This window comes from Rhododendron vialii, chromosome 7a (assembly GCF_030253575.1).
Source record: "Rhododendron vialii isolate Sample 1 chromosome 7a, ASM3025357v1".
NCBI lineage: Eukaryota > Viridiplantae > Streptophyta > Magnoliopsida > Ericales > Ericaceae > Rhododendron > Rhododendron vialii.
Genome location: NC_080563.1, coordinates 30,904,377 through 30,916,885, shown reverse-complemented (window position 1 = coordinate 30,916,885; position 12,509 = coordinate 30,904,377). Strand labels below are relative to the sequence as shown.

At 40.1% G+C, this 12,509-nt stretch overlaps 1 protein-coding gene across 1 annotated transcript; it reads right to left on the bottom strand.

The window, feature by feature from the left end:
• Positions 1–1,278: 1,278 nt before the first annotated feature.
• On the bottom strand, positions 1,279–11,332 carry LOC131332888 (uncharacterized). Its single transcript, XM_058367198.1, has 3 exons — positions 10,561–11,332; positions 7,369–7,446; positions 1,279–1,712 (listed from the first exon to the last, which is right to left on the bottom strand). Exons 1-3 carry the CDS (start codon positions 11,330–11,332, stop codon positions 1,279–1,281), a joined length of 1,284 nt encoding a protein of 427 aa, XP_058223181.1.
• Between the last annotated feature and the right edge of the window lie 1,177 nt (positions 11,333–12,509).

The following is a 12,509-nucleotide window of genomic DNA, read 5'->3' as shown; positions in this document are numbered from 1 at the left end:
AGGTTCTAGGATGATTGAAGGCTAGATTTTGTGTCTAAAGTAATCTAGGGATGGGTTGTCAAGTTGTAATTAGGCTTAAGGCTAATGGGGTAGCTTGTGTAAGTGTACAAATACAAGCACACACCTCACTCTTTCTCTCTCACTCTTGGCCCCTCTTTCTCTCTCTCTCTCTCTAGTACTATATATATATATATATATATATATATATATATATATATATAGCTATATATGTACACTTAGGTATTAAGTAGTCTAATTAGGCCTAAGAAAGGAAAATGATGAGTGTAAGGCTTTCAAGTGTAATCTATTGACCATTGGTTAAGGCTTTCCTAGAAAGGCTATATATGCATATAGATACGATTATGGTAGGCTCATTTACATACAGCCATGTGTACTTAGGTATAAGTAGTCTTGCTAAGCCTATGGAAAGGGCAATGATTATGGTAAGGTTTTCAATGACAAAAACATTGTCCAATGGTTAATACTTTTCCTAGAAAGTGTATATATGTACATAGTCATGATTTGGGTAGGCTATTATATATATATATATATATATATATATAGAAAAATCTAGGAAATGCTACTTATAGGTCAATAATAAGTTCAAGGCTATTACTTGTGGAAGAAAAGATATGATGATGAATCATGGCCTTCTTGATGTGATAAAACATAATCATGGTTGTTTGGAAGAACAAATTTGGTCTTGGTCTTGATTAGACAAGTCCATGGTAGCACTATTTTCTACTCTCTCCATCCCGATTTGTTTGTCCACTTTTTGACTTTTGTTTGTCCCAAATTGACTGTCCAGTTTCAAAAATTATTGGGTCAGATTATGTACATTTCCTTTTTTGCCCTTTCTCTTTGTTTTTTTGGAGTAAGTTGGAATTCAAGTACGGAGTAATAAAAATTCAAACTTTCTACATAACTAAACAAACTGAAAACTTTTCATTGCATTTTACAAATTAGATACATAGACTCATAGAGCCAAAATATACACCAGATTCTAATAAAAGAGTTCCTATCTATAATGCCTTCATGTGCTTTATCCCTTCACCAACTTAAGGACTTTGGATCAAACACATGCATCCAAAAATTTCTTCGGCCGAAGGCTTTGCAAAAAAGGTGAAGCAAAATGTGGAGAGTCAACTTGGAGAGAGAAACAAAAAAGACAGAGTGAAAACACCTTATTGCACTAACCTAGCCAGTTAAAATTTTTCCTACTTTAAACACTAAAAACAAAAATATAAACAATTGGTTGTTTAACAAAGGGGAAAAAAACTATCCTTCTAGTTCCAAATGAGCCAATGCATTTTCCATAACATCACAATCACATTGAATATGAGATGTAAGATTACCAATTCTAACTAGTTGGCCTTTCCCTAGATGTGGCAACTTGTAATTGTTTCCACCATAAACGTTCATCACCTCAACCATACAAGTTTGTAATGTTAAGAAAACATGATTAAGAGTTTGTGACGACAATTCTTCAAAAGATTTCTCCACGACAGAAACAAGCTGGTCGATTGTCGAAGGTGCATGTTGATGTTGCAAAGATTGAATTGATGTAAAAAACCCTAGATCTAAAACATTCATGTTCGGACTATTGGGAGGTTGAAAAGATAAACAGATATTAAGCCCATCTTCATGTGCAGCTTCAAGAAACTGGGGATCCAACGGATGAATGTGTGCCTTCGCATTATCTTGTTGAATGACTGTTGTTCCATTTCGCCAGAACGCGGCCACTTAGCTCTAATTGCGGGCAGAACCTTCTCAATCAATCATGATTGTAAACATCCCAATCTGGGCTTCCAGATTAGTTTACTTACGGTATTTGATTCCCCAATGATGAATTGGATTAGGAACACCCCGGGAATGATAAGTGTTTGAGCTTTGAGTGTATGTAAAACTCTTGAACCTAATCCTAGCTTAAGCCACTTTAAAAGGCCAAAAACCCTACTGACGCGCGTTGATTTGAAGCCTGCGCGGGTAGATCAACTTGACAAGTGTTGGTCAATGGTCAAAGCCTGACCGTTGACCAACGCATGAGTAGGTGGTACACCCGCACCAGGGCACAACCATCCCACGCCGAGGCGCATCATCGCGCGACGGGCCGACTCCTGCGCGCGACGGTCAAACCGCCAGGTGGTGGTCAATAGTCAAAGCTTGACCGTTGACCATCGCGCGCCAGGGCGCACCATCGCGTGCCAGACTGACTCCGTCACGCGATGGTCCAAGATGTCCCCATCACCTTTATCAGCTGGGAAGCTTAACCACCAAGCAAACCTCAGCCAGCCTCGTGGACTGGCTGAGCTCCTCTCCTTGCACCAACCAGATTCACCTCCCTCTCCTCCCATAAATTCCCCTCTCCTTCTTCCATTAAAAGGGTTAAAAATTTTACACATCTTGTCCATAACCTTGCCTTCTTCTTTGCAAACCAAAGAGATACAAGGGCACCCAAGAACAAAGCTTGTTCTTCCATCTCACCTTTTCACACCTAAATCAAGCCTTCAAACATCAAAGCTCAAACACGTTTCAAACTCAATCTAGGTATAGCTTACTTACTGTTTTCTATTCTGATCCCTGATGGGGGTTGGCAGGGCCAAGGTTGGTAATCAATACCAGTCCTGGTCCTAAAGTTGGCAAAGTTTCAAAAATCGTTGAGGCAAGAACCAGCGTGCGATGGAGCCACTCACGCGCTCGATTGTTCCAGTTTGCGCGCGATGGTCCGCGTGGGGATTGGTGTCTTGCTGTTTTTGTGTATTTATTTACATATAGATCACTGTTAAGCATGTTAATAACCAGTTTACTGCTTTCCTTTGTTAGAATTGTTAGTCTTAGTTCAATATGTGTTTCTGCTGTTTTGGAGTACTCCTGGGATCATTCTGGACATGTACCAGAACCCAGAAACGTGTAAAATATTTAACTGCAGGGCCAGGTCTAGAACCATCCACAAACATGTTAATTCTCGAGGGAAAAATAACAAGATGGGTTGAAGATGAGGCAGTGGTTTCTTTTGGGAAAGTAATTTCCACGGTACCATCAGGTTTGGTGATGAAAGTTGGGTTGGATGTTTGGACAGGTATGGGCTTGTTTTGGTTTTTCTCATAAGCTGTAACCCAAGATTCTGGGAGAAGCTTGAGAAGCTCAGGACGGGAAATTTGTCGGGGTACATGGACACAAGAAGCTTGGTGAGGTGCGTTTATGGTGAGGAAAAGGGCTTCATCTGTGGAGGATGGTAAGGACATGTCAAAGGCATGGTTTTGGAGACGGTAGGCCATTTGGTAGTGAAGGGTTGCGGCATATGTGGAGGAGATTTGGGAGGCACCACCAATTTGGACTTGAACGTTCAAGGCAGATAGCAGATGAGGATCTGCTAATGGCATGTTGAAATTGGGGTAGAAGGTAAAAATCACAGTTCCAGCATTTAGAGTGGTTTGGACTGTAGCGATGCATGCGTGCTGATACTGTAGAAACCTGGTATCGACCAGAGCAAGTCTGGACGTAACAGGCAAACCTTTTCTACCATGGAAAGTGACAGCAAGTCGGATTGCTCCAAAGTGAAGATGGGTAAATCCTTGTTGTTGCCAAAGATGAGACAAATCAACCGGGATTTCCAAAGGTAAAAGTTGTTCAGCTTCAGTGGCTGCTATAAAGCACTGATCAAATTTAGAGGCTTGAACATACTCTTTTACGGAGGTTGGGCGTTTTGTGGAGAAAAGTTGGGTGACGGTCTTTTTTACAGAAGTTTGTGGTCTGACAAAAACATTATAGGGATTTAGGAAAGGGAGATCAGTAAGAGGAACCTTACTATCATCAGGTAGGTATTCAAATTCATACAAATATTCTAAATTAGAAGAAGAAGATGAGGAATTTCTACTGGTGGAGGAACATGAAGGGACTAAGGATGACGAAGCAGAGGAGTGGGTGGTAAACAGGTGATTCATTTTTAAGTAGAAATCTGGGTTCTCCTTTTCCTAAGTACAGCAAACCTTTTTCTTTTTCAACGTAAAAGACTTCAACCAAATTTTGATTAATAAAATTCTGTATACTAGGGTAGATAAACCGAGACACACTGCTCAATAGCCAAAAGCCTCAAGGTACTTTAACCCACTGATACAAAATTCTTTTAACCAAAATAGTTGATGAAGTTTCTGATGTGGAAGATCCTTAGAAGGCAACCACAGAGCATACGCTTCAAGTTTTTCTTTTAGAAAAGATTTGAAGTAGTTTTGGAAAAGAAGTTCCCAGAAGAGGGTTTAAGCTAGAATGGAAGACATGGCTCTGATACCAAGTTTTTCAGACACGAAGTGGGTACAAACACTAAGTAGGTTAGGATCAAAGAGAGAGAATGTAAGACACAGGATATATTAGGAAAATACACTGGCTTTCATTAACTTGGACTAACTTGATTTCATTACGGGGAGAGTCCCCCTTTTATAGGCGTAAAAGGGACCTCCGGTTACATCATGAAGCCTTCCGCTTACATCATAATACAGTGCAACCATTATTATCGGTTACTATTACGTAGGACTATTTCTACAACTTCTGACTACTAAAGTTTACAGACTACTTTTACATTTATTACCATCCTGACTTTTACCCCTCTCCGGAAAGAGGATAATACTACCACACTTTATATTACAGTACACACCAATAATATGATACAGGAACAAACAGTAACCACCAATAATTTACATCACATAAAAGAGACAGCTGGTACGAGCACGTGATTGTCACTCTGGATCATCTGAACTACTTTCTTCATCTCTGTCAGTCAAGTGATACTGGGTCAAAAGATAGCGAATATTTTGGCGTCATTCTTCCGGATAAGCATCATTGAATTTCCAGTTTGCAGACTCATAATGGAGGAGAGATGAGGGAACGTCGGCAGGTGTTAATCCATTGAGTGAACACATTGTTTGAGTCATGACCAGATAATTTCAACTGTGGATCTCAATGCTTGGGGACTCTTGATATGCTGAAAGGAATATAGTGTGATACTCCTTTTTCCAGGTGATAGAACCATCAGGATTAGGAACACATCTGTTGTTACGAGTTGTCCAAAAAGCAAATTGGAGATCTTCATCTGGACCTGTGGGACTTGATTGAACGCCGCATGAGCCAAATAAACCAAGACTGCTGATTTATTAAAACAGACACTTATAGTATACACATCGACTAAATACCATAAGAGGAGGTAAGCTTCTTTTTTAAAATAAAAGGTATTATGGTAAGAAACTTCAAACTGAGTGAGAAAAGGATAGACAGGATGAAATGGTAGACCTTTTATGGGACCTTCATCAAGACCATACTTGAAAATACAGAGATGTTGAAGGTTTTGACACATTTGGACACATCTAGAAAGAAGGGTTAACTCTAAAAGATGACACTGAAGGTGGACAGGAAAATTGACCGGATGGAAACAGGAAATCATGGGAAAACAACCAGGAACATAGGGATGTGGTTTTGTTTTGGAAAACTGGTTGATTTCTTTTTTGAGCCTTGATAAAAAATCAGGGAGGACATTTGTTTTTCCTTTTATGTGAACAGCATCAAAACTCCAATTGGAAAACCAATTTGCCCATCTGAGTAACTGTGCCTTTGGAAGGTGCTTCTGTTTGAACTTGAGCATGCTGGGGAAACTCATCATATCAGTCTCAATTAGGAAATGATGACCGATTAGATGAAATTCAAACTTCTCAATGCTCCTTTTGATTGCCAGAATTTCTTTGTAAGTAGAGTGGTAATGAAGTTCTGGTGGAGAGAATGCACCACTCTTGTATCCACAAATTCTGCGCTTTTGATTTGAATTTTCTTCCAAAAGAACTGCTCCCCAATATAGATCAGAGGCATCTGTCTGAAGGACTCTCTTTCCATCTAAATGTATGGCTAATGGAGGAAGAGTTTTGGTTAGGGCTTTGAGGTCTTTTACAGCTTTGGTACAAAGGGCTGACCAAGGAGGAGGGGTTTTCTTTAGTAGAGCTGAAAGAGGAGTTCGGTATTGGGCCAGGTTGGGAATAAAATCAGCCAGATAGTTAACAATTCCAAGGAACTGTTGGACTTGTTTGATTGTGAGATTTTCATCTGAAAAATGATCCAGTTGGGAGGCTATATGAGGCTGGAGGGTATATTGACCTTTAGAGATATGCATCCCTAAAAAATCAATTTCTGGTTGGGCAAGAAATATCTTTTTCTCTGAAAGCATGATGCCATGGGTTTGGACTAGGGAATGGAAAATTTGTAGTAGGACAACATGAGACTCAATATCTGGAGAAAAAAGTAGGATATCATCTATATAGACAAGGGCTGAGGATAGTATAGGAGCGAATACCCGAATCATGGCCTTTTGAAACAAGGATGGAGCTGTCTTCAATCCAAAAGGCATGACTGACCACTGGAAGTGGTGATGTGGAATGCAAAAACCAGTTTTGGGACGATCATCTGGATGGATGCCCAGCTGCCAAAAACCTGCTTTTAGGTCAAACTTTGAGAAAATTTGAGCTTTAGGCAAGTTTGCAAAAAGAACACTTCTCCGAGGAAGAGGGAATTTGTTATCCTGCAAAAAATGATTAAGAGGCTGGTAATTGATAACCAGGCGAAGCTTTCCTCTTATCTGCTCTGTTCTTTTGTTGACATAAAATGCTTCACATGCCCATTGAGAGATTGTGGGCTCAATCAAACCTTCTGATTGAAGTTGCCGAAGTTCTTGAAGAGCAAGCTGGTAATGTTCTGGGTTCATTCCATGATGGGTAGCTTTGGTAGGGTTGATGTCTTCATTTTTCTTAAAGGGAAGAGAAATGAAGAAGTCTGGATTTTTTCAAAGTGGGTTGGAGCATTTGGTGAGAAACTGGGAATGGGATTCAGCACAGGAAGTTTGGATTATGGCTTCTTTAATGGTGGAGAAAGTTTCTATGGAAAAGAGATTTGGTTGGGTGGTCCAGGGTAACAAATAGTTTTTGTATTTCAAACCTTTTTTGAGCCAGGAAACTTTGCTGAGATTTTGGAGAATATCAAAGCCTAACAATAAATCTTTCCCTGGAAGATCAGAACCATAGACTTGATGTTTTATGGTGTATCCAGGAAAAAGTTGAATGGAAACAGGCTTACTTATCAAAGTGATAACAAATGTTTCTCCATTGGCTGCTGTAAAGGGTCTGAAACAAGACTGCCAGTAAGACCTGGGGAGAATTGCTGGGTTGAGAATGGAGGCTGCTGCACCAGTATCAAAGAAAGCGATAACTGGTATGGGTTTCTCATATTTGCCAAGCAAAATTTTGACCTTGGCTAAAGGCTGAGCCAGCATGATGTTGGAAAACCCAATTGTTTGGACTTCATAAGGGAATGAGTTAGGATCATCAGAAGAGTCACCTGATTCTGAGGAATCATCAAAGGTAAATGCAAGGACTGCTTCATCTGTTGCTTCATCGTCGATGGAAAATAGTGATTCTACATCAGCATTTATTAGATCATCATCAATGAGAGCCAAAGAGTTCACCATTTTGTCTCTTGCTGCTTTATTTGGACACTGTTTTGCATAGTGCCCCTTCTTTCCGCATATGTAGCAGCGATCAGACTTTCGCTGCCCTCTGAACTTTTTCTTCTTGAAAAATTTCCATTTTCTCCGGTGTGGGAACTTGCCAGATTTTGGAAACTTTGAAAACTTGCCAGGAGATTGAAACTTCCATTTCTGAAAGTGTTTAGACTTCCGGTATGAAGGACGGCAAGTGCACTTCTTGTCTTTGCACTTTATAGATAGGTCAGGACGATCACATGCTTTACTAAGAAGTTTTCCCTGTTCTTCAAGAGTTCTGAGGAATTTCTGGTGATTGCACAATTTTTCCAAGGCAATCAAAGAGTGCTGGTAAATACCACCAAGAGATGTTGCATTCAGCGTCAATCCTTTTGTCTGAAGTAATCTTGTTGTCTCATTTCCCAATGGTTCTGGAAGGGAATTGAGAAAGGCTTGCTTGAGATTGACATCATCCATGCCGTTGAGAAGATAAAATCTCTGAGACATACGATCATAGTGAGTCTCAAGATCTTTCCTTTTGAATGAACAGCACTTCATGCTGAGATATTCCTCTCGAACAAACTCTTTTGTGTTGTTGTGGTCACCAAGAAACTGAGTATGCAAGACTGAGATGAATTGATCAAGGGTTGGCAATTATTTGAGCTGTAGCTGTCGGTATTCACCAAGAGCTAAGTACCATTGACGTAGGCGACCAAGAAATTTTGCTGTACACTTAGTAATGACATCACTGAGTGTAGCATTAGGAGAGAGCATAGCAGCTGTGCACCAAGCATGAATTTCATAAAGTTTATCCAACCATTTTGATGGGGGAATGGTGTCAAAAGAGAAACCTTGGGTATGCATATTAGAATGTGAGAAGGAATCAAAGGTTGGAATTTCAGGGGGTGTATCAAACTCAGGACCTTCTTCAATGATGGGATCTTCAACTTCTGGGTTTTCAGGGTTCATCATGAAAACAGTAGGAATTGGCATAGAGTTTGTGGATTCAGTATCTGAATCAAACTCGATGGTTGGTCCAGGAGATGAGGTTTCTGGTATAGTGGCTAAGGTATGTAGGAGAGTGGAGATTGGATTTTTAGTGGGGCTAGATGTTGGTTGAACCATTAACTGAGGTGACTTCGAGTTTGGATCGGATGGGTTAAGAGGAGTGGAGGTAGTTGGAGTAGAGGTCGATGTAGATGGTGGAGATGGAATTGTTGGAGACGGAATGTAGATGGTGGAGATGGAATTGTTGGAGACGGAATTGTTGGAGGCTGGACAGGTTTTATCTGGGGTTTTAGGAAAGGAAGTTTTGGTGGAGATGGTCTTTTTGGTGGAGGAAGAAAAGCTGATGAGCTTCCAAAGATATTGGACTCACCAAATCCTGAAGTAGGATTTATAGGTAAGGGTTGAGACATTTGAGGATACCCAAACAAACTTTGTTGAGAAGAAGATGTGAACATATCAAACGGGCTTTTTTGTTGAAAATTCTGCTGAGCTTGGAGAGAATGAAGCTGGTTCTTGAGATGCTTCATTTCAGCATCCTTGTGGGAAAAGGCTGCTGAAAATGCTTGGTTGGCATAGGCCATCTGGAGAAGTTCCTGGTGAACATTCTGAATTTTCTGCTGCAAATCTCTGATAAGAAGTTCCAAGGTAGATAACTTCTTATGAACTGCATTCTCCAAATTTTGTTGGGAGTTAGCAATTCTCTGAAGAATTTTGTTCTGAGCCAGAGAATTTGCTGACTGCCAATTTATTGCTGCTTCTGCTGCTGACACTGCTTTGGTACTACCATCAGGGAGAATGGTAGTAGAGTCTGGAATTTTATGCCGATGGGTCGTCCTCTCTTGGGAATTATGAAATTCCAAAGGAGGAAAATCTGCTTCTGTCCAGGAAGGGGATGAGGTGAACATGAAACATCCACTCGGTTGACTCGAAGAACCATCATCAGATGAAGGTTGAGGTGGAGGTGGAGATTTACAAGGAGTGGGAGGTGAAGAAGGACATATGGGACATGGTTCTTCAAAATCCTCGTCATCTTCTAGGAGACTGTCTTCTAGACAATCATCACAGTCACAGGTATCAAAATAACAATGACCTGTTTCTGGATTTTTGAAATAGAAGACTGGAAGGCCATAAACCAAACACTGGTTAAAAGGCTCAGACCATCGCGCGCCAGGGCGCACACTCACGCGACAGACTAACTCCATCGCGCGCCAGAGCGCCTCTGACCAGTGAGTGGCCTTGCACGGGTAACTTGGTTTTAGGCCATTATTTTGTCCCCACACTGTTTATGGGGTATTTTGTTAATTTGTAAGGCTTTTCACCCTTTAAACTGCTTAGAACTGTATATTATGCTACCTATAAACTGCTTGGTTTGTCCTGGGTGTGCATTGGTCCTTCCAGAGCCCAGAGGGTTTGAGAATAAGAGTTGTGGGTTTGAGCTCACTGGCGCGCACGTGTCTTAGAGTTGCGCGCGCAGGAGTGAACAGCATGCAGTGACTTGTTCAGTGCATGCTGGTTTCTTCCTGCGCACGTCACTCCAAAACAGGGGCCTCCTAGTTTGTTTAAACTCCCACAACAATTTGTTCTCATCCTATACTAACTGCTCATCCATGCCGTCATTCACATCCTGCAAATTGTTATAGTTTTAATCCCATTAAACTGTTCCCCCGCCCCTAATTAGCTAAAGAATTGATTAATCAAACAGAATCGCAAATATTTTTGCAAATGCCTAAGTAGAGATCGATCTCTGGATTGGGCGAGAAGGATGCCTTAAAACCCTTCCTCTCTCGCAACCTGGCTCCCGAACCCAGATATGGTTATGACAGACTGGTGCCTTCACCTTTTTCAAATCAAACAGCGCAGCGAGCGTTTCAAGTTCGGTTCCTTGGGTGTCAGACCTTCAAAACCCAAGCGGCGACTCTGAATTGAGCGCTCGTCTGCCTAAGAAAGCGCGCTCATCGATCCGCCCTCTTTTTCTGGGCAAGCTGCCCACAACGATCGACTAACATCTTTGGTTACTGTTATAGCCTTTGTTACCAAAGTACCAGCAACTCTATTCTTACTCGTGCGTTTTGCAGGTACCTTACAAGTGAATAGAAAAATTCCAATTTTCCCGGAAAATACCTCATTCCCATTTGCATCAAACTGTGGTCGAGCTACCGCCGCTAGAAACATGACTTTTATGATGAATTTTTTGCTTTTGCAAGTGCAATGCAGTTCTTCCTCTTCTAGTAGTACATAATATCTCTCCGATTCTCTCGTCAAATAAAACCATTTTTCATCAATATGCACATAGTTGTACATATCTTTGAAAAATGGTTGGCTTTCCAAACTACTAGGCTCAAGCATTGATAAACAGAAACGGAGCCTTGATCTCTTACCTTCTTTCGATAAATTTGGCTTCAATGCATTTGTATGTGGCCTCATTAAGCCTTCTTTGATTTGCCTATGCATTGTTGATTTAGGAACTTCCAAGGCTTTTGATAATGAGCGGATATTAGTTCGGCGTTTGAATTCCAAGCTGGAAATTTTGCTGAGCTCGATTTGAACTCGCTTGCGGCCAACTCTCCCGAGCAATTTCGAGGAAACATCAACCACGGACCCATTAGCAATACAAGCCTTCCCTTGTTGCCAAACTCGACTAACTATTTTCGGATGGACAGAGAACAATGCAGCAACCTCACTAATAAAACCCCCTCTTGGTTTTCCATAATCAAATTGTAGCAAAAGAGCATCAAAAATTGCTTGGCGTTGTTCATTGGTGAGATTTCTTTTTGATCGACAATTGCTTGAGGATTTCTCAGACAAAGACTCCATTAGTGACTGGAAATAGTAGTGGACAGAAAAAAAGGATTGGGATATGGAATAGGTGGAGAGGATGCAAATTAAGGAAGGGAAGAAAACGTGTTACCAGAAGAAACAGAGTGCCATGAAAAGCGAAGGATTTTTATTGGATACTTCGAGTTGCAGTGGGAAGCCAGTTCTTTGAGAGGAGTAAGAAAGATTATGACTTTTTAGGTGAGAGTTGAGTTTATTGTGGGAAAATCGCTGTTAGAGAAGGAAGTCTTTAAAATGAGGGAAAGTTTAAAATTAAATTCAAGTTTTGCCCGCCAATTAGTTTAATGGAGTAAAAACAATTTGCTCCACTGATTTTTAGCGCCTATTTTTGAAAATACTCGTACTGTACAATCTTTCTCCTAGACTTATTGTATCTAGAAGATTGCAAATTACACAAAAAAAATTGTAAATTCAGAATGATGAAGGGTATTTTTGGAAATCTAATACATTTTAGTAGCAATCATTTGGTCCCCTTAAAAAGTTGAAATTTCGAGGTCGGACAAACAAATTGGGACGAAGGGAGTAAACAATAGGAAGTCTTATTTCTATTACTCAAAGGATAAAAATTACCCTACAAACTATTATTCAATGGGTACAGAGGTAATGATGAGAAAAGATATTTTTAGAAGAAGTAATGATGAGTAATAAAGTCTTGAAATGACTAGTCATGAAAGTGAAATGATTTCCTAGTCTAGGGTTGAAAAGGTTCAACTAAGGTATAGAAAGGTTCATTAGGTTCATCTAGGGTTAGGAGAATGTAACTAGGTTGAATGGGTACTTAGGTTTCTCTAACTAATCGGTTGGAAACTAATTCTACTTGCCAAATAGGATTTCTAGCCAATAAATATAATTTTAAGATTTTATTTTACTTACTAGAAAAATATACAAGGACTTCTATAACACACTCGTCTTTGGAAAATGACTAAATTGTTCGGGACGAAAAAATATAATTTTATAAGTCTCAAATCTAATTATGACGGATTATTAGAATTTTAAAAGAAATTTTCAAGTAATTAAAAAAATTCAAATATTTAACGAAATTTTTATTTTTCAAAAATCAGGGTCGTTACACTTTGTGCGCTCATGCAAAATGCTATTTTTTTTCATAAAAAGTAGAACAGTCTTGTTAATCCATTCTCTAGGTAGAGGCTAATGC